We start from the raw sequence: 22,277 nt of genomic DNA on the forward strand, positions 1-22,277 counted from the left end.
ATGCTAAAGCTGTTCGTTAGAAAATATTACTATCGATAGTTTTGATTCTTAAACGTTGAGATCATACTAGCGGTAGCCCAATTGCAATACTCTCAATAATTTGTGTAATGATTGTCACTTGAAAATTCTTTAAAAACAATTGGCATACGAAAATGATACTTTAAGTAATTCATATAGAATTCCATATGGTTGGAGTTTCGTCGGATTGTTGAACAAAAATCGATACGATATCATATACTTGTATACTTGTATTTCCTTTTTTCGGAGATTCCACTTTGACTTCAGTTGAAATGACAGGAACAAGTACAACAATTTTATTGCCACTTACATTCTATAATTAATATTAAGTTCAATGCTAATATTTCGATTTTGGAGACTAACTTTGAAAATTAGAGATATTACTTTTCACCAAGACTCCATCTCTTGAAAAAAGTAGGTTAAGTCCAATACAGAGTCAACTGCTGTGCAGTATTGTTAATAGACCTTTTGAAATTGTCATCGAATATTAATGACTTGGACTAAAGAGAATTACTAATGGCCTTTCAGAAAACTAGTATATTATTAAAAAAGTTTATTTTGAAATTCATTCAAATCGTAAAAAAAGGGTAAGGAAAAATATCAGAAATTTTTTTTTATTTTGAAACCTTTTCTTTGGAAACCATCACGCCAATCATGAAAACTTTGTAAATCACCTTTGTAAAAATTTTTAAACTATGCTGTAGAAAAAGTTATTTGAATTTTTGCAACTAATGTTGGATTAAATAAATCTACATGAGCCTTAAAGTCATCTAAGATCAGCAGAAAATTTGTATGAAATGATTGATTTAGCTACTGTTTCTACAAATGCTCAATATGTGACAAAGCCTTTTTAGCCTCATAAAATGCACAGATATATTTTTTTGTTGATCTAGCGATAATTACCCACAGCCTTAGATTATACAAGTACAGGCACTTACTATTCTCGCGCAATCGCATTGCAATCTTTTCTTCATACTCATCATTAAGCATTTTTGTTGCAACCTTCATGATCTTTGAAGTTTGAAAAAAAAATAGTTTTTAAATGTCAAAAAAGATAACACTAATCAAATAACTAAAATTGAAACAAAAATATTTTTCGAAAATAATAATTTTTTATGGATTACTATATAATAATAAGAATATATCGTCACCTAAAATGCAAAATAACTTAACACCACTTTTCATAAGTTTACAGTATTGAAAAAAATTTGAGTCTTAGTTATAAAACGGTATTATAATGGTTACCATAAACAAAATTAGAGTTATTAAAGGGTCATATATTGTTTATTATATTTGACTAACGATTTTCAATTTTTTTTTGACGATACATTGTTTTGCATTTTAGGTGACGATTAGAATTTTTTATTTGTTCAGAATTATGGTTTCAGATTTCATGATTTTCGAAAATTGGAAACAATGCATGAAATCTTGAAGGAGATTAAAGTATACGTTTATATTAAAAACACAACGTATGACCAAGACTATGAAATATTTTTGGGATAAAAACTAGATTGACGATTAGTTTAATTTTTAATTTTAATTCTTTTCAAAATATTTTCACTTAAGTCAGTTGAGAATTGCAGTCTAACCAAAGCGATTAAATAAATAAATATTTAAATACTTTCCTCTGCTTAGTACGACGTACTTTCGTATATTATATTCTTTACATGTGTGTTTTATCGTTTATACTTAATTATGTGCTTTTATAAAATCTTCAATGAAGTCTGCTCAACTTACCAGCAACACGAATACGCCCAATGCCGCCAACACAACTGTGTACCAATTATGCTGTACCCATTTCTTAAATGTGGCAATGCTCTCCTCCGACAACAGTAATTTGCGTAGCGTGGCTAACGGTCCCGACGGATCAACTTCGCGACATTTTTGGAATACGTCACAATAGCTGGGAGAATAAAAAAATAAAAAAAGAGTAAGAAAAACACGTTTAATACACTCTCATATACATGTCGACCAGCACTGAAGCATACGTGGCATGTGGCATGTGCTGCAACACTCACCCATTGTAATCGTTGCACGGCGTGCCCGGCTTCGCGTACATATCCGGCACATCAAACGGCGGCTCATTCCATTCAAACGAACTGCGACAGGCATTACCTTCTCCGGGCAATTTACAACATAATTCGCACGATTTAATTTTGTCATCAGTCGGTCCCGGTATGCATTGGCATGACTCGAGGCCGTAGGCCAAACAAATACTACCTGTACACTCACCCATGTAACAAACGAATTCTTTGTTGCATATCGTCTTATTCGGTTTGTTCACCGATGGCGGACACTCCGGTCCGAGACCGTTACAGAAGCTCGGATCGCGACAGCCGTTGTCATCGCGACACTTATCGCCGAATTTCAATTTACAATCACCCGTACAGCATGGACCCTGCGATGGACTGCACATAGCACGCGGTGTCAAAGTGCATGGCTTTTCGTCGATGCGCGGATGACGTGACATCGGGAAACAACATGTATCCTTGCAGTCCTCCTCCCAACCGCAGTCACACTGTTCATCACCCTCGACCACGCCGTTGCCGCAAATGGACGCCTGCGGTTCGGTGAAACAGCCTTTGGCGCTACGTGCTTTCGCATTTAGTACGGGTTCGATGGATTTTAGTGAACATGGTGAGAATTTGTTGTTGTTCTTTTTATCACCGGACGTGGCGCGCGCAAACATTATGAAATTACCATCCTCACCGCCGGGTGTGCACTGTTCCGGATCGTGCTGGTCAGCGGGCAAGTAGACAAAAGCATGAAAAGTGTATTGGTCATAAGAGAAATTAGTTAGAGTGGGGGGAAGAAAAAAATTTTATATTATTTTGGTAAAATTTTTTTGGTTTGCAAATTTCAAATAAAATAAAATTTTTATGAAGACTTTAAGATATTTCTTAAATCTAATTAATTTCAAAGTACTGCACTTACAGGTGATCCAAAATTATGACCGATTTCATGTGCTAATGTCACATGCGATACGGCTGGAGGAACATGTTTACCGTAATTTAGTAGCGTGACAATGCCTGTGTTCAGCGACTTCAAAGAACCACGATAGTGCTGCAAAACAAAGCTAGTTTTAGCAACTTTTCATCCAAAAATAAAGTTTTGCTCATAGCGAAATTTGAAATTTGCTTTTTCAAAATATAAAAAGTATTAAATTCTATAAAATAAAATTTTGACTTACGCCATTCTTCTCACACACGCCGCCGGCATTTTTGAGGTCACCAGTCCATGCCAAACCCAGTGTTCCCATCTCAAAGTCTCGATATGTAAACATGTACGCCAGGCAAAAGGCATCATAATCTTCCTCTAAGTTAGTGAAAATAAAAGAAACCGAAAAAAATGTTAGAGAGGTTAAGTTTACCTTGAATTTTCTAAAAAAAATATTTAATTTTAAAAAGCTGTAGGATATGATATGTTTTTGTTGATTTAATGACAACCTTAACGAATCAGAAGACACGATTCTTTTATGAACTACGTTAAAATTTTCTCAAAATTGATTATTCATCATGGAAAGGCTTACACGTCTTAACAACGTTTACAAATAGTTTAACTTCATTATGAAAATTGATGTTCTGTAAAGAATGTGTTTAGTGCGCTTTGCTTCAACTTATGGTCAACATATTCGCACTACTGAGCGTACTATTCACAATACCATCATATATAATATTCGACCGAATAGACCACGTCCAGCACGCTGCGAAGAAAATATAGCAGCCGTAGCTAAGTATACATGAAGACCGTGGAGAGTCGAATCGGCGCCGTTCGCAACAACTCAGACTGATGTATGGAACGACTTGGCGCATTTTATGTCGTGATCTTAAATTGAGCGCATACAAAATATAGCTTGTGCAAGAACTGAAGCCACTCTATGGGATCTTGAAAAGTTTCAAAAAGATATGATGTTTTCGAGCCAAATTCAGCGATGAGGCCCATTTTTGTATACAAGCAAAATTGTCACATTTGGGACGAAAAGCGAATTGAGGAGATTCAAGAGCTGCCATTTGATCCAGAAAAACAACGGTTTGGTGTGATTTGTGGGCTGGTGGAACCACAGCTCCATATTTCTTCGAAAATGATAGCGGCGAGAACGTAACCGTAAATGACGACCGTTATCGCGCCGTGGTAACCGACAATTTGATATCTGAAACTGAAGCTCGTGATTTCGGCGACATTTGGTTTCAACAAGACGGCGCCACTTCCATTACATGGCATCAATCAATGGATTTATTGAGAGAACACATCGAGCAGATGATTTCAAGTTTTGTGCCGGTCGATTGGCCACCAAGGTTGTGTAACATCACACCGCTCGACTTTTTCCTGTGGAGATATGTAAAGTCTAAAGTCTATGCGGATAATCCCGCTTCGATTCGGGCCTTGGAGCAAAACAGCACGCGTGTCATTCGCCAGTTGCCAGTCGAAGTGCTCGAACGAGACATCGAAAATTGGACTCAATGAATGGACCATCAGAGGCGGAGCCACGATCACTATTTCCAAGATATAATCTTCAAAAAATAAATGACAAACAATATTTTTTCGAATTATAATAAACATTCCGCATTAAATTTGAAGTTACTGCGTTTTTTCTTTAAAAAAGTAAATAATCAGAAAGTGATTAAAGGTTTATATTTACTTCTGAATTTCATAATATTAATTTGAAATTTTTGCCGGAAATTTTAAGTTGAATAGTATGATTGTATTTGTAAGAATTAACTTAGTGTTACAACTTTTCCAGAGTCGGTGACGAAAATTTCTCTGAAACGGCTGGACCGATCGACTTGAAAATTTCACATAACCTTCTTAGTTTAACACTTAAGTGCAATTTTTTCACAATACGCGACACTGTTTTTTAGGAAACCGCCAATTGGTCAAAGATTTGACTTGTCCTTCGCTGATTACCTGTATTTATCTATTGTAATAGTATTTGTTTCCAACTCTCAATAAAAGTAGTACTGAAAACATTACAAAATGTCTGAAAGCGGATTTAAAAAGCGTTTTTGAAAGTATTCGGAAAGCCTTGTTTTGGAGTAGAGTTACCACCTAACCACAAAAGTAATACAGAAAATATTACAAAATGTACGCCAAGCAAACGTCTACGGAAAGCCCTCGGAAATTTTTCGGAAGCTTTCAATATTGCCATATTTTGAATAAGAGTTGCCACCAATTGAAAAAATTATGACCAAAAACATCACATCACAAGTTTTAAGGTTCATGAAAGTTCCGCTTTCAAAAATTTTCTATTTCTAATCTCACAGTAATAATTCATATATGAAAGTATGCAAAGATAAAATTGCGTCATAGGAAAATCTTATTTTTTATATAATCTGAATATATTGGACCATAATATACACAAATTTTCTATATTACCTGAAAAGAGTTCCAGAAACTTTTCCACGCCGTAATTGCCCGGAAATCGATAACTCGGATCCCTGACCGCGTTCATATTATGCACCTTGATGCGCTTAATCATGAATGTTATATTATCTGGCTTGCCGTCATTGTTGAAATCTGTTTCAATATTATTTAAAAAAAAGAAGAAAATCAATTATTTATATTCGCACATAAAAGACGCTCCCTTTGGCGTTTGCGAGAACTCACCCGTATTCTTGTAGATGGAATTGGCGCGCTGCACATGCCGCGTGATCGCCTCAATGCTGGCCTCGTCGGAACCCATCTTCTGAAAGAATGTGTGATCGGCTTGCAGATATAGCATGCACGTGATCTTGCGATCGTACATCGACTGAGCGCTATCCTTCGAATTTGTCTCGTACGCAGCATCACGACCACGCCCACTTAGCAAATTCGTCATCAACATGCTGTTGAAGTGTGGATTTTGTGGATTTGGCACTAGCATAATATCCGGATTGTAATTATTCACGATGATGTTCGGCTTTTTGGTGGCGCCATTTTTTGTTATGATTTCGACGTGTGTCTTGTGACTGGGACGATCGTTGTTGTTGTTGGTGAACATGGTGGACCAATTCGTTTGAAAGAAATTGTTCGTGTCGAAGCGATTGTTATTGTTGTTGTCATTGTAGTTATAATTGACGCCATTATTGCTGTTTGCATTGTTGTTGTTGTTGCCACCGCCGTTGATGACAAAATCATAGGGATACGAACGATTATTGCTGTTGTTGCTGCTGCTATTATTATTGTTGTTGTTGTTTTTATTGCTGTAAGTGCTAACAATGATATTCTTGTGCTTGGCATAGGTTTTGCGTAAGCCATTGTTATTGTTATTATTATTATTGTTGTTGTTGTAGTTAGTGTTGCTATTGCTATAACTACTGCCAGGATTGTAATTGTTCACAAGGATGTTGCGATTCTGCACACCACCACCATGGGTGGACGCGTTCGCTACAATGAGGGACGGAACATAAGTGTTGCTACTTCTCGTATTGCTGTTGCTGTTGTTATCACTATTATCACTGTTGGCTTTGTTCACATTTCGCAGCAGGTCGCCGTACCTATCGGTTGTTTCCCTATCAACAGCGGCTGCATTACGCCATGTTGCTGTTGTCGTGGTTGTCGTCGTCGTCGCCGATTGCTGATATCTATTTCGTTGCTGTTCCCTATTATAGTTAAGCTCATGCTTATTGTTATTGTTGTTAGTCACACTTTTCGTTGTAGTGATCTCTTCACGTTCGCGATCTCGATCTGCATCTCGTTCCCGTTCGCGGTTCTTCCCGCGTTCTTGTTCACGAAAGCGACCACGACTGCCTCCGCCCGCAAAAATGCTAAAGTCATCGTTGTAGGGCACGTCCAAGTCCAATGGCAGCGGCGGATTTTGATGGTCATCGCTGGATGTAGCCAACTGCGTGCAGAGAAAAGATAAAATAACGGAAGCGTATAAAATAAAATGTGTGCAATCGATGAATGTCAATAGCATGTGAGTTGGGTCGTCGTCAACAATGTGCACGCCAATTATGCGCAATTATGCTGCATTGTTCTTTGTGTTGTTGCTAAGTAAGTGAGTATTCGGGTAATTGGTTTTACTCTTTAAATTACATACCTCATCCGGCAGCCAACGCTTGTGACGCTCTAGCGACTTTGACGCTTCCGCTTCGGTGGTGACCGCTTTCCGTCGCTTCAGATCGTTCAGCAGCATGTCGCGTCGCAGTCGTTCGCTGGCGCAGTGCTCGGCTGCGGCCGACTTGCGCATTTGCACATCGCTGACTTTGTAAATGACACTGTGCACACCCGATGCGGGCAACTCGCTTGAATAGCGATGCGCTGGCTCCACATAGTAGTGTTCACCGACCGTTTCGATGGTGCCATCGAGCAGATTGTCGCTGGTGAGAATGGCATGTACATGCGAGTTCTCATCACCTGAAATGCAAACCACACACATACAAATAAGTATTTATTATAATTGATATACTAGAAAGTATTTGGCTACTAATCATGTTAGGTTTTATGAAATAATTGCTCTCAAAGTGTCTTATAGGCATGTCATTGCGGAGAGTTCTTCTTCATTAATTATTAAGAAAACCTCAGCAGGAAGTCATTGTATTTTGGTAAAAAAGCACAAAAATAAGTCAGTTTTCCATCGTATTGTGATTGGTGATAAAAAATGGATATAACAATAATCCTAATAACAATCCAAAAGCAAATCATCACATATGAAACCTGGCTAACTATACAAATTAACGGCAAATCCGACAATTCTGGACGCCTGGGTAATGTTCTGTATTGGGTGGGTTCAGAAAGTCAGCGACTGAGAAGCACAGACCGTATCTACTCTCATTAGCATTTATTCCAGTCGATGCAGAGCACCTTCCCTGGAAAGCGGATCCTATCAGAACAAGGTGTCAAAGATTGGCTTGCTTCATTTCTGACCACCAAGCCGACGCTGTTCTTTTGGGATGAAAATTTCCAGCGTACAATTTCCTTACTAATAAAACAAAGAACAGCTTGAAGTAATGAAAATATTGATGCCGTTCAGGCAAGTGTTTCTGAAGACCGCTATTTGTCAATTCCAAGACTTTCTCAAGAATTGGGACTGTCGCAAACCACAATCTGGCGGATTTTGAGAATGGATTTGTGCTTGCATCCACATAAAATTGTTCTCACTCGAGAACTGAAGCTGTTAGAACACCGTAAACGTCGTGAATTTGCTGATTTGGCTTATTTGCTGGGTTGGAACAACTTGAGAATGAAAACGTTTTTTTTAAGAAAATCTTTTTCTCCGATGAAGGTCACTTTTTCGGAGTGGTGCGTTAAACAAACAAAACTGTCGTTTCTGGTGCAAAGAAAATCGTCAAATTATTTATGAACAACCATTACATTCATCTAGCAGACAGTTGACAGTTTCGTACGGTTTTTGGTCTGGTGAAATCATCGGTCGCACTTCTTTAAAAATGATGATAACGGTGACATACTGTCAAAGGAGAGCGGTATAGATCGATGATAAACTAACTTTTTATGGGCGCAATTATAAGAAATTAATGGATAGAGAGCAAGATAGAGTTACGTCCTACACAGTACGTGTAACAACCGAAATATTGCTAGAAAAGTTTGGAGATTCAATTATTTCTAGAAGTAGTTACAATGAATGACATTCAAGATATTGTCATTTAACGCTATTAGGCTATTTCTTGTGGAATTATTTGAAGTCATTGGTCTTTATCAATAAACCAGACTCTCTTCATATTTTAGAAGTCATTATTGAAAGTGCTTTCATGACATACGACTTAAATTATTGGAATAAGTACGCGAAAATTGGATTCATCGTATGCGTTCCTGCAAAAAAAGGTGTGGAGGCCATTTAAATGACGTCATATCCATAACTAAACTATTTCGATTGTACTTAACATTAAATAAAAAACTTCTTTAAGAACTATTAATTACTACAGCTTCAATTCTGGGTTAAAAAAACTGCTGTTTACGAAATATGTTGGAACAATGAAATAATAAGAAATCTACGATTATAGATAAATTATTTAATATTGCATATCTATATATTCTATATTATTAATAAGATTTTGTTATTAGTTCTATAGATTGTTATCGACTGTTGTTCATTAAGGGACACACCTAACGTGAAAATTCTTAAAAATATTTGTTTTTTGTTTTGACGTAGTTCACGTATGATTTAAAAATAAAATACTAATATTTTAAATAATATTTCAAATATTATCACAGCTTTGACACTCAGTTCAATCAGCCTAGCCAAACTAAAATTTTCAAATTAACTGCAATTGTAGCTCAAGACAAATCATCCGACAGCTTTTATTTATTTTTATTTGTATAAAATGTAATTTTAGAAGACCAAACCTCATTTCATTTTTGAAAAAAATTCTGCAATATCTTTCAGAATCTGTCAATTTTGTAAATTTTAATAAGATATTATATTTTTGAAACACTTTGTGCGTATTCACTAATTGTGAATAAATTTATTACGCAAACTCTAAAATATTTTAGTTGATTTCTTAAAAAAAAATTCCTCAAAAACGGTATTTTTTTAGGCGCTCACACAATTTAAGTTCTTATTATAATTGATTCGAAATATCATCAATATCGATTTTTCAGAAATTTATTTTTATTTTTTAAATAATTCTTCATATACTGCAATATTTGGAGAAGTAAATAAATTAAGTGCGTTACTAATGTCGAAAGTTATTCCGAAGTTAACTTCGGAACGGATTCGGCTTTTTTTAAACAAACTTTCCATATATTATACATATATGTGTTATACATATTATAAAATTTTTATATAATTTTCATAGATGGTAGTATGTAATAAAAAATCTATGAAAATTTCACACAGCCTTAAAAAGTCGAATATCTCGAGAAGTATTAATGATAGTGATTTTGACTTCGGAACTTTTTTGTAGCAAATAAATTTTCCTACAAGTTTGTCATGAACATATTTTCTGTAGCTCTTGTCATTTACGAGATAAATACAAAAAATGCGAATTTTATGGAAAAATCAGGTTTAGAGCCCTGTACTACCTCGCCGGTGTGAGTTACGACTTTGTTGCACTGGGCGGTTTTGTACAGTGAACAATTCAGAGAAATATGCGTCTAAAGTCAAAGCGATGCCATAAAACACCTCTGATCTGTAGGAATTTAAAGATAAAAAATCACGATTGTAGTGTATTTTCAATGGAAAATTTTTACATGTCTTGGTCCAGTTCGTAATGTTAATATTAAGGGCTAAAATTTTCAGGGAATTATTTTTACTGTATTTTCAAGGAAATTTCGTGACGGGATTGAAAAAAATTAATAGTTCAAAAAAAAAAAAAAAACACCGTAATATTTATGTATGTATACTATGGTTATAGATATAGATATAAAGATGTCTAGGTGGAACATATTGCCTTAAATGTTATACATAAATGTTCAGTAATTTGAACTGACAAAGTATTTCTTAATCTCTAAACCTCTCTTGTCAAATTGAATACTTCAAGCAAAAATGGCAACTCATACATTTCCGTTTCACAGATTCACCATAAATCGTCAATTATAAAATTTCTCTAAAATATTTGCTTGAATCAATGCTAAATTACCCGTGGCTATAAATCCTTTTAATGAATTTTGAAAGTTACACCACAAAAATGTATGAATTTACAACGTAGGCGATAGTATGCACACATATATACATATTTACATACATAGCACATAGGAGTGTAAATGTATGGATACAATGAGAACATTGCCGAAAAGAAATAGCCCGAGTATGAGGATGAGATTGTGTCAAAAGTTTCCGAAAACAATAATGAATTTATTAAGAACAACAAACATAAGTGAGTGTGTAACGGCACATCAATGACAAACACCCACAAGCAAACACTTGCAAGAAGTGCTTGTATGTGTATGCAAAGAGAATAGAAATAAGTTACAAAGATATGAAGAGGTACAAGTACTTTGGGAGAACTCCTGCTCAGAAACTTCCTTGCGAACTTTGTTGTTCTTTACTTTGTTCGGCTTTGTAATTTTCTTTTTAATTTTTAGAATTTTTCTTTTTTTCTTCTTACCTCTTGATTTTTCATTCACGTTGCTTAAGACTTCGTACCTGCTTGCTTGTTTGCCTACGTGCGCGTGTATGTGTGCGGCATAACTTTATGCGCCAGCTGCATAACCAAATAAATGAGGTAAGCTGGAAGTGGAGAGGAATGCGAGTGTGGGGAATACTCCGAAAAAATTTTCCCAATTCCGATGGCAAGCAGCTTAAGAGCAAAAATTTTGCTATGACTAAATTATACAAAGAGTATACCAGACTTGCTGACTCGTTGCTGTTACCTTGCTGGTCTGGGCTGTTGCGGCTGCCGTTGCCGTCAGGCGAAATTGGCAAAAACAACTTCACAACAAATGCGTTGCGCCATAATAGCGTTGGTTGGGAGAATATAAAGTCGAAAAAATGAAGCTAGTTAGTTTGTGGGTACTTCATACTAACACATCGGCGGTGTGTCTATGTGCATTAGGGCTGTTATTAAGGTAGTTGTAAACATTTTGTGCGAGGGTTTCTTTTTAATTTTTATATAAACAGGGACCCTTTAGTACTCCTAATAGAGTTCTTACCACGTTTGCCTGCTTGTTGAGCAAGACAGGGATTGAATCCACAGATATTCAGCGAAATTTATAAAATATCTTTCGTTTAAATATCTACAAGTAGCCAGAGGCATAAAAATTGTCTAATTGTAGAATGGTGCATATTCCGGCTAACTCATCTGCCTCACAGTTCCTTGTGATATCACTATGTGCTGGGACTCATTACAGGTTTATTGTGAAATAGGTCGTCACACTACAGTGGTTTGGTAAATGGAAAGTGACTTTGGTATCTAGTTTAGCAGAGAAGACACCACCTCTTCTCGGTAATCTAGTTCGGAGTCATCCGTATGGATGCTTGACCCTAACTCGCACTTTTCCCACTCTTCTCTGGAAGAGAAGGTAAAATTGGTAATCGGATTGAGATTCAACTCTGTAGGATTTTGAAAATTTGTGGTAATGGAAAGAAACGCGAAAGAAAAGATTCCGTCAGTCTAAGAGCTGACTTCGCTGCCATTTGCTTCCAGTACAAGTCTGTCGGCAGTAAGTGCAACAATATGTTAAGTGCCTGGATTGGCGTTGTTTTGAGAGCTCCTTTATTGGCGTAGACATCGTTTACGCGGTTATAGCTTACTTTTCATTGGGGTGTTTTTTTTACGTGATGGTTCCCAAACCCAGCGCACAACGATAGGGAGAGATGTTTCGCCTTCTCACTTTAGCTCGCATTCAAACGGATGTTTTTTGGCTGACCAGAGGATACTTGGTCTAAGACCGGAAGTCGTCTGGCCACTCACAGAGTAAATGACGCTCTGAAATCTTTCCTCAAGCTTGCTGAAAGCTCCACTGATACAAATACTGGCTCTTCTTTGTACGCTTTCTATACGTCTTGGAGAAGTTTTTAATTGTCCATTAATTGATCAAAAAATTTTAAATTTTTTCAATTTTATTTTTGGAAGCAATTTTAAGATAAGATCGCTCTAGAACTTGAACTTCTATGATTGTGCCAGTTTATATATTTATGTCAGTGGTGTGTTCGATTGGTTATTCTGCAAGGGTAGCTCAATATATGAAATACTTAGGATTTCTACATACCCAAGCCATAAAATTATCAGTTTTCTCATTAAAATGTGATGAGGCCGCTAAAATGTTCTCTATTAACACTCATTTTTTCTAATCATTCACTGCAAAGAAGACTAGTAAATTCAGCAAACCTTCAACCAACGACCCAAGCACACCAAAAATATTTCATGTCCATTACTTCTATACTTTTCGGTATATTGAGAACACCCCTAACAAACGCGCATACCGTGCATAGCTGTACACGTTATGAGTGCGAATGTATGTACTCGTATGTGTGATGTATGCATGCAAAAATTGAAAAGCAAGAAGGCGGAGTATGGCATAACGCGAAATTTCACATAAAGTTAGAAATTTGTGCATGGCGAGCAGCGAGTTGCAAGCTGCCAGCCGGAAAATAGGAATTGGTAACTGATGAACTGCAGAACTGAAAAGCTGACTTAACTCACATTTCAGTGGGTAGGAAAATTTATGAATACGTGTGCGTGTAGGTACATATGTATGCATCTACGAATATACATATATTTGAGCATACAGAAGTGAGTTGATTGCTAACGAAGTACATGTGTATGTTTGTGCGACATTGTGTGTGTGTGTGTGTATGTTTGCTTGAATAGAAGTTGAAGCAGTGCAGGATGCGTAAATGAATTGTCAGTTTCATAGGCAGTGGCGCAAACAACGAGTTGAAAACTTAGCGCAGAGCTTGAAGTAGACGCGGTGTGAGGCATATATGCGTGTGTATCTAGATATGTACATATGTGTAGGTGTGGAAATACGTGCGTATTTTTGTGAAAAATTCCGATGAGTTAATAAACTTTTATTTGTTGTACGTGTCATAAACGTAGCAAATGTTATTTTCTCAACTAAAAATTTTACAAACATACATATGTATGTATATTGCTATTGCGTAAATATCGCAGATTTGGCGAAAAAGCGTTTCATTCAAACCAAGTTTGGAGAAAAATCGGATTTGTTTATGCGTTGTTGGGATTTATGCTATGTTAACGGCGGCGCAGCGCCAAAATCGCTTCCAGCCGTGCAATGTTGATGCTGGCATGCTGCTAATTTGCCTGTTGCCATGAAAATATCTATATATATGTGTGTGTGTGTGTAACGTGGCAGATTTGCAGCTTTGCTGCGTTGTTTGGAATTTTTGTTAGCCCCATTGCTGTGGTTGTTGCTCCGCTGCATGCAGGCCAACGCGGCTATGCACACAACACAATCGCTACAACATTGGAAACAAAGTAGGCATGCAACAACAACAACAACAAAAGTTACAATGAACACACAAAAATGGCAGTAACATACTGGAGCATACGCACACACACACACTCACACAGCGAAGCATACGGCAAAGAACATTCCTCAAATTGCTTGGCAGTCAGTGTGTTGCACAGTTGAGTGAGCAGTGGCACGACTAGATTACACACGCGCACACATACACATGCTTGCATAGAAGAAATGTGTAATTGACGCAATAAAGCTGGCTGACAGCCACTTTAAGTAGACGGCAAAAATTGAGGCACTGCAGAGCAGGTGAGAATCGAAATTGCCGCCGTGATATATCAGGCAGTGTGTCACATCAGTTACTTGCCAACACAGTGACTGGTATTTATTTTGCCTTTTACTTTTATTAAGCATACAAACAGACACGTATTAATACATATATAAAACTAAAACATATGTACATAAATACATTATTTATATTTATATATCTACTTAGGGTGTGCGTTATTTTCCAATTCATTCTAAACCGTGCCTAAATCATTATTTCAGCTCCTTCAGCGAATTTTGTTTTATCTCTTCGATCACCTAAAAATGGGTTTCACAGAGCGGTAATTTCTGTTTGGGGAACAAGAAAAATCACACGGAGCCAAGTTTGGTGAATACGGTGGTTGATCGATATGTTATTCATTGCGTTTTTGGCTTCAAATTCGGTTAAAATTGTGGCTTAATGTGAAAAGAATTCAGACGACGATTTGGGACGAGTCAAGCAAGAATGCGTTTCATACCCAAAATATCCACCAAAATCACTCGAACGGATTCGGGAGAGATGTTGAGTTCTCTTGCTATCTCTCTAACACTTGCTGATGATTTTCAAGCACCATATCCTTTTTTAATATTTTCATCAGTTGAAGAGCTCGAAGGTCGTCCAGAATGAGGCAAGTCATCAACGATCTCTCGTCCGTCTTTGAAGACTTTGTACCACTCGTAGGCTTGCGTTTTTGATAAAACTGAAGCCTTTTCCAACATTCGCAATGATTTCGCACATGAAATTTTGTTAGAAATATAAAATTTGAGACAAATTCTTGGTTCGATATTTGTATTATAAAAATCGCAAAGCACTACTGAGGCGTATCGACTTAAGCGGTTGCTGTAAACAAACTGGTTGATAGATCGCGCTCATATTTGGCATAGTAATTAAGGACTATCCTACTTAGCAACATATTAGCATATTTTTTTGAAATATCCTTATTCGGGGAATTTAATTACAATTTCCGTATGATTTTTTATCTCAAGGTATTTAACTTGGGATTTTTAATAATTTGCTTTATAAAAGTAAAGCTACATTTCTGAAAAACTAATATTCTACAAAGAAGATTTGAATATCTTTCCAAAAAACCCTCCTTTTCAGGTTATAAGCCATTAAAGTTGTGCATCAAGTGTACTGATCATGTATACAGAACACCATGTCGTATGAGTAACATAGAACATATAAATCACTTGTACATACAAATAATAGCTCAGTGCATTTGATGTAGAAATTTAACTGCGTGTAACTTTTAAAGGAATGTGTTATGAAAGAAGTCCACCTTTTTTGTGGAGCAGAAAATTCTCAATAAGAATATAATTGTTTTAGCTTGTCAGTTTTTTGGAGATCTAAAATAATAGGTTGTCAAAAAAGTCTTGCGGTATTTTCGCTAGTTGACGCTGAAAGCGCGTAGTTCTAGTTTTATTCGTCGCCTCGGGTCATGCTTGATTAATTGTCGTTTCTTTTAAGTCGTTTGTGAGTTATAGCGTCGCAAACATGGAGCAAAATAAAGAGAAAATACATATTTTGCAGTACTACTACGATAAAGGCAAAAATGCATCCGCCAATAAAATTTGTGCAGTTTATGGACCCGATACAGTTTCCATTTCCACCGCACAACGATGGTTTCAACGTTTTCGTTCTGGTGTAGAAGTGGTCGAAGATGCGCCACGCTCCGGAAGGCCTGTCATCGAAAATTGCGATAAAATCGCTGAATTGGTCGAAAGAGACCGGCATAGTAGCAGCCGTAGCATCGGTCAAGAGCTGGGCATGAGTCATCAAAAATTCATTTCAATTTCAATAAAAAAAAAAAAAATTTAATAAAAATACCGCAAGACTTTTTTGACAACCCGTTAAAAGTAAACCTAAGTTTCTGAAAAACTAATATTCTACAAAGAAGATTTGAATATCTTTCAAAAAAAACCCTCCTTTTTTAGCTATAAGCCGTTAAAGTTGTACATCAAGCGTATTGATCATGTATACAGAACACCATGTCGTATGAGTAACATGGAATGTATAAATCACTTGTACATATACATAATAGCTCAGTGCATTTGATGTAGATATTAACTGCGTGTAACTTTTAAAGGAATGTGTTTATAAAAGAAGTCCACCTTTTTGGTGGAGCAGAAAATTCTCAATAAGAATATAATTGCTTTAGCTTGTCAGTTTTTTGGAGATCTAAAATATGTTGTAAAAATCCAATGTTAAATATATGAGAAAAGTAAATAATTTAAGCACGATTTAAACTGAAAATATAAGGCTTAATGCTAAATCTTCAGGGACCGTTTACAAAAAAAAGAAAAACTATTAATTTGCAACCCTATACAGGTAGGTCATAGAGTTAAATGGTAGTAGAACATATTTGTATATTTCAGTTTGTACAATACTTTTTGGAGATTGTACCGTTGTCTTGGACAATAATATGTTCAAAATTTAGTGTTGATATCTTGTTCGTACAAGGGCTGTATTTTGATCGTTCAATTTATATGGCACACATATGCTATTGTTATCCGATATCAGTGGTTCCGACAAATCCGAGTAGATTCTAAGAGAGAAACGAAGATGAGAAAAGTTTCAGATCGATATCTGAAAAACTGAAGAACTAGTTCGCATATATTCAGATAGACGCACATGATCAAATCTACTCTGTTTATCATGCTCATCATTTATAATTATATATGTATATAAATTTTATAAGGTATACGACATTCTTGGTGCTATAAGCTTCATGGCAAACTTAATATACCCTGTTCAAGGTATTAAATGCAACTTGGAAAATAACGGGCACCCTAATACACATGCATGCATATTTATTTGCGCGCACTTGCTTTCATTCATGAAGACATGCCTATCTTTTCCAGTTCATACATATGACAATTTTAATACAATATGTATACTATGTGTATGTATGTAAATAATCTCCACTATGTATGCGCATTTGTGCGTGTAAGCCACTCCACACTGCTTAAATATGCGCAGAAAGTTCACTTGCGTGAAAGTGTTTATGTAGCAAACAGTTATTTGCGTGATTTTTGTTGTTTTTCCAACTCCCCCGCCTACACTCTCAGTATTACTTTCTCTCTCACACACACTCACACTCACTAGGGTAAAGTATAGATGCAAAATGTGGCACAGAAAGTAAAAACATCACAAACAGCAAAGGGAAATGAAGGAAAAATACAAAAATGAAATAAAATACCCCTGAGCAGTGAAATTGAAAAGAACAAACGATGCGAAAGGACATTAAAAATGTATGATGCTCCAGACGCGCTTGACCTATACAAATAGCATTACAATTGACGTACACAAAACGGAAGGCATACAAACAAAGATATTCGTGTGTTGATGTGTTTGTGTGGGTGTATGTGTAAGCAACCTCGAAGAGACGAACTTGTGCGCTATTAAATACACAAATAATCATACCAACGTAGGTATGTACAATTACAAATACCTACACATATACAAATGCATAAGTATAACTGTATATATGAATGTATGTACATGTATGTGTTGGTTTGCTTTTTGTAAAGAAATTCAAGACATGAAACAATGACTGTGAAAATGTTTTGACACAAAAATTGTCCTTCAACGATATGTGACAACAAGGTGATCCATGGGAAACAGGCTTACAAATTTAGAGGCGCAAGTCAATAAGAAATTATGTTAACGTTAACGTAAAATTCTTGTATCTCAAACTATTTCTAACCGAACTCGGCCGATGTGTCTAAAAAAGCGGTAAAATTAAATTTCTGGAAAAAATTGTTTGTTAATTGGATCAACATTTTAATTAAATGTTGTTAATTTTCTACATATTCTCGAAAATCTTCATTTATTTTTTTTTTATTTCTAATTCTATAATATATTGAGAAATAAAAAATGTTAATACCCAAGTTTATAATTAAGAATTAAAACAAATGTGTTTGAGTTCACAACGGACTCTACCCATTAACTCCCTCCAATTTAACTCCGATTTTTAAACTACCCAGAGTGTGACCAAATTAAAATGTTCACTGTAAACTAAATTGAGTTCAATTATACTATATGTATGTCTCGGAATATTCTATCTGAGAACAGTTCATGGCCTTAGTATGTCATAATTTTCAAGCAAAGGTGGCAGAACTTTGATATAGTTGTCAATATCTGCCCGTACTAACTAAATTGCTGATGATCTTATGATCCTATGATGGAAATATTTCCCAACATGTCGGCAGCCATTTTCATAAATATACTCGAGAGAAATCTTCCTTAACTACATTATATACATAAGTTGAAGAAAAAATGTTCAACAGGTGGCAACACTCCTAAGTAAATATGTTTATTTATTACAAATTCATAAACACTGAAATTAGATATCTTTTTTTTAATAATTTGTTTGCTTAATAATTTTTATTGAATTGAAATTACTAAAAGGCAACCTTCATAAAATTATTTTTAACTCGTATTAAAGCATATTCAGTTTATTAGTTCTTTATATGATAAATTTTTCTGGCTAAAAAATTTCAAACATGTGGCAACACTATAACTATTTCTTATTTGGAATTACCCAGTCTTACTGCTACTAAAGTATGGACAAAAAAAAACCAAAAAAAATTGTAGATACTTTGCTTACTTGATAAATTTTATTGAATTTTATTTACTTAAAGGGTGGCAACCTTCATAAAATTATTTTTAACTCTTTGTGAAGCATATTCAGTTTATTTGTTCTTCACATAATAAATTTTTCAGACTAAAAAATTTCAAACATGTGGCAACCCTACAAATATTTTTTATTTGAAATTACTCAGTCTTACCACCATTAAAGAATCGACATAAAAAGAAAAAAAAACTAAACATATACGATTGATTTAATTCGTTATTGCTATAACTGGGTTCGAATAATCTGGTTCAAGATTATAGTTTAAATTATTTGCGAAAACTTTCTCACGAAATTGTACTTTTACATAACTTTGATATGAAAAGGAAGGAAAAAAAAAGCGGATTTACTAGAGGTTGCCGTGAAATGAAAACAATTTGAAATATATTATATTATAAAGTGGAGGATCAAAGTAAAAATTTAGTCCCTCTCTCTCTTTCTCATTTATGTAAATATCTCGAAGCGCTTAAGATTAATTGTGGTGTATAATTCTGAACTTGTTTCCATACATACACAGACATAAATGTACTCTAACTTCCTTACCATATATTAAGAGTCGTAGAAATGTAGTCTACAATCATATCAATTAATTTATATGTATGTAGGTGTGCACATATACTTTTACATACATATAAGGAATATTGAGGAACCCAGTTGAAGTTTGATGCTTAAAATATGAAATGGCTTAACTAAACATGGAAAAATTTATTTAGCATAAGACGACGGGAAAGCGTATGTGTGTGTGTATGCACAAGCGCATAAATTTAAATGCGAACTACAGTGCGTATACGTACTATTTTGCGGCAAACTAGTATTGCGCACCTAGGCGTATACGCGACATCACACGAAATGCTTAGCATGACTACGGGTGTGTGTATGTGTATATTTGCACAAATATTTATTCGCACTTAGCGCCACGTTGTCGTATAAATAAGAATGTACATGCTTACATATGTACCGTAAAAAGCAGCTAGTGTGCACTTTTATGAAAACGTATGTATATTATACGCATACATTACACACAATATTCACATACATATATACATTTGCACGCATGGGCACATATGTATGGGTTTTTTATGTGTTCTTCTGTACACTTGAAACATGTGGACATTAATGTGGCAGGCACACTTCATTTAACAAGCAACAACGCAACGCAATGCCAAGCTGAATGTCGCCATGGCAGGAAATGGCAGACGCAGAGGAGGTGACATGATGACTGCTCAACTGAACAAAAGTGCACAACTAAGCGGCAGGACACAATCAACCGCCTGGCAATGGCACATAAACACCAGCCGACCCAACAAAAACAGAATATAAGCGGCAAAGAGAAATCGGAAAACCCCAAACGAAAGCGAATTGAAACAAAAGCAAACAATACGAAAAAGAAAACAATAAAAAATGAAGAAAAAAAATTACAAGCAAATAAAACTATTACAACGTGGTGATGCATATGCCAGCGCAGAGCTTTTATACGTAAAAGAAAATAAAAAATTAAAGCAAAAAAATCGGAAAATGTAACGCCCTTGCGATTTTTAATATTCTCTGTCAAGGATAAACGCCGAGGAATCTCGCTGCACATTTACAAGCAAAACTAAGTAAACGCAGCTAAAAATGTGTACAAATCTGACTACTGAAAAACTTGCAGCAGCATTTTTTACGTTACAAAACAACAAAGGCAACTTGCAACAACTAAAACTATAAAAGTATTTTGCTTTTTATTTTTATTATTTATAAAACGCCAGCATAAAATATGCAGTCAACTTTTACTGCATTTTCTATAAAATGTGTCGCAGTTAACGGAGTAAGCGAGAGAGAGAGAGAGAATGTGTGTGTGTGTGTGCGTAGGCGCCTGGGAACAAAACTCTTGTTAATGTCACCATTCAACGCTGGTCATCAACCGCCAGTACCACACAAACTGGCTTATACGCGTCAATAATAAACCTTTTATTCGCACTTGAGAAGCTTTTAAGCTTAGTGGCATTGCCAGTGTAAATGCATAAAAGTGAAGGAATCTGTGCGCCAAGCAACTGACAGCTGGCGTAAGTGCAGCGCATTAAATGCAATGTACCTTTTTACAAGCATTTGCTTGTTATTTTATTATACTTATATTTGGCTATTTTACTTTTTAATAAATAAAATGAAAAGCTTCGAAAAATATGTCAAAGAGTGGCTTTAGGCACTGACATGCGAACTTTTAAAACTTTTTGCCGCTGTGGTTGTGTCAATATTTTTGTGAATTTCAAAAAGTTTGCTTTGAAGTGTAAATTTGTTAGGTACAGCTTAAATATTTAAAAAAAAATGTATTAATTACCAATTTGTGGTATTTATAGTTTCAACTGAAAAGCTTTGCAGCTTTTCTAAACGCAGAGTTTATATGACATATGAGCGTTGATATATTTCAAATTAATTAGATAAAAATGTTCGCATAGATACATAGAACAATTGTTAACCTTTCGCCTTAAGGCATTTCCGATTGGATTCTTGGTTAAGTCTTCCATATACAATAGTCGTTTAAAACTTATAAATCTACTTAAACTTTCGGGTCGTAGAGAAATGCTTGGTGTTATATTCTTAGCAAAAATCTTGAATAGAACATTTAGAAATTCTTTTCTTCTTTATGCAGCTAAATTAAATATCGCGGTTCGATTTTAGAAATTAAAAAGACCATATTGTTTTCTCTCAATAAATAAAATCGTAACAACTGTTATAACATATTTTAAACCTTTGTTCTTGAAATTTTTCTTTCTGTAACTGATGTAGCTTTTAGATCTAGACGCTTAAAAACTCTCTTTCCTTTCATGACTCGGCTGATTCCGCACGTATGTGTCTGCGGATTTCGCATCGATTGGGAGCACGACGATAGGTTATAAAAAAACAAAATGCACCGTGTCTCAAGTCAGTGAAAACGATGGCAAAAATCAATGAATTGGGCTTCGAATGACTTTCGCATTCACCGTATTCTCCAGATCTGGCACCCAGCGTCTATTTCCTGTTCTCAGGTCGCTGGGAAGAAAATTTCCTCGTATGAAGAGGTGAGGGAGAAACTGAGGCCTATTTTGACGTAAAGAACAAATCGTACTATAAAAAGCAAGAAACAGCTAAGTTCGGTTGCAACCGAACATTTTATACCCTTGCAAATAGCTATAATCAAAGCCAGGGAAATACTTTAAGAAGTAAAACGTCAACGAGAGGATCGGAGCTTAAGCAATTCGATATATACATACATACATATACCCCATATAACTCATACACTGACCGTTAAATTCGGCATAAGATTTGTAAGAAGAACGAAAATCATTACATGCAGTATATGAGAGTTAGAGTAGTATAAACCTATTCTATCTATTAACTGTTAGCATGCCACATTCTGGAAAAATGTTCCCTGGGTTTCATTAAGGTCCTTCACATACAATCAAAAATCATATGGAGTAAAGTCAACTGGATGTTCGAAAAACCTGGTAATAGTTACATGGGGGTTAGGTTAAGCTTTCTCTCAAATTTAACATTTTTTGGCAT

At 35.6% G+C, this 22,277-nt stretch overlaps 1 protein-coding gene across 1 annotated transcript in view; it reads right to left on the reverse strand.

Annotated features, from left to right (window-relative positions):
- Window positions 1-22,277, reverse strand: part of LOC126758059 (uncharacterized) — a 135,780-nt gene that overhangs the window by 6,892 nt on the left and 106,611 nt on the right. Inside the window, exons 5-11 of the mRNA XM_050472057.1 lie at window positions 7,037-7,353; window positions 5,623-6,838; window positions 5,392-5,532; window positions 3,209-3,333; window positions 2,953-3,081; window positions 2,037-2,755; window positions 1,756-1,921 (exon numbers count right to left, since the gene is read on the reverse strand). Coding sequence (XP_050328014.1) covers window positions 1,756-1,921; window positions 2,037-2,755; window positions 2,953-3,081; window positions 3,209-3,333; window positions 5,392-5,532; window positions 5,623-6,838; window positions 7,037-7,353 — 2,813 coding nt within the window. The remainder of the gene's footprint in view (window positions 1-1,755; window positions 1,922-2,036; window positions 2,756-2,952; window positions 3,082-3,208; window positions 3,334-5,391; window positions 5,533-5,622; window positions 6,839-7,036; window positions 7,354-22,277) is intronic.

The sequence above is a fragment of the Bactrocera neohumeralis genome, chromosome 2 (assembly GCF_024586455.1).
Source record: "Bactrocera neohumeralis isolate Rockhampton chromosome 2, APGP_CSIRO_Bneo_wtdbg2-racon-allhic-juicebox.fasta_v2, whole genome shotgun sequence".
NCBI classification, from domain to species: Eukaryota; Metazoa; Arthropoda; class Insecta; order Diptera; family Tephritidae; genus Bactrocera; species Bactrocera neohumeralis.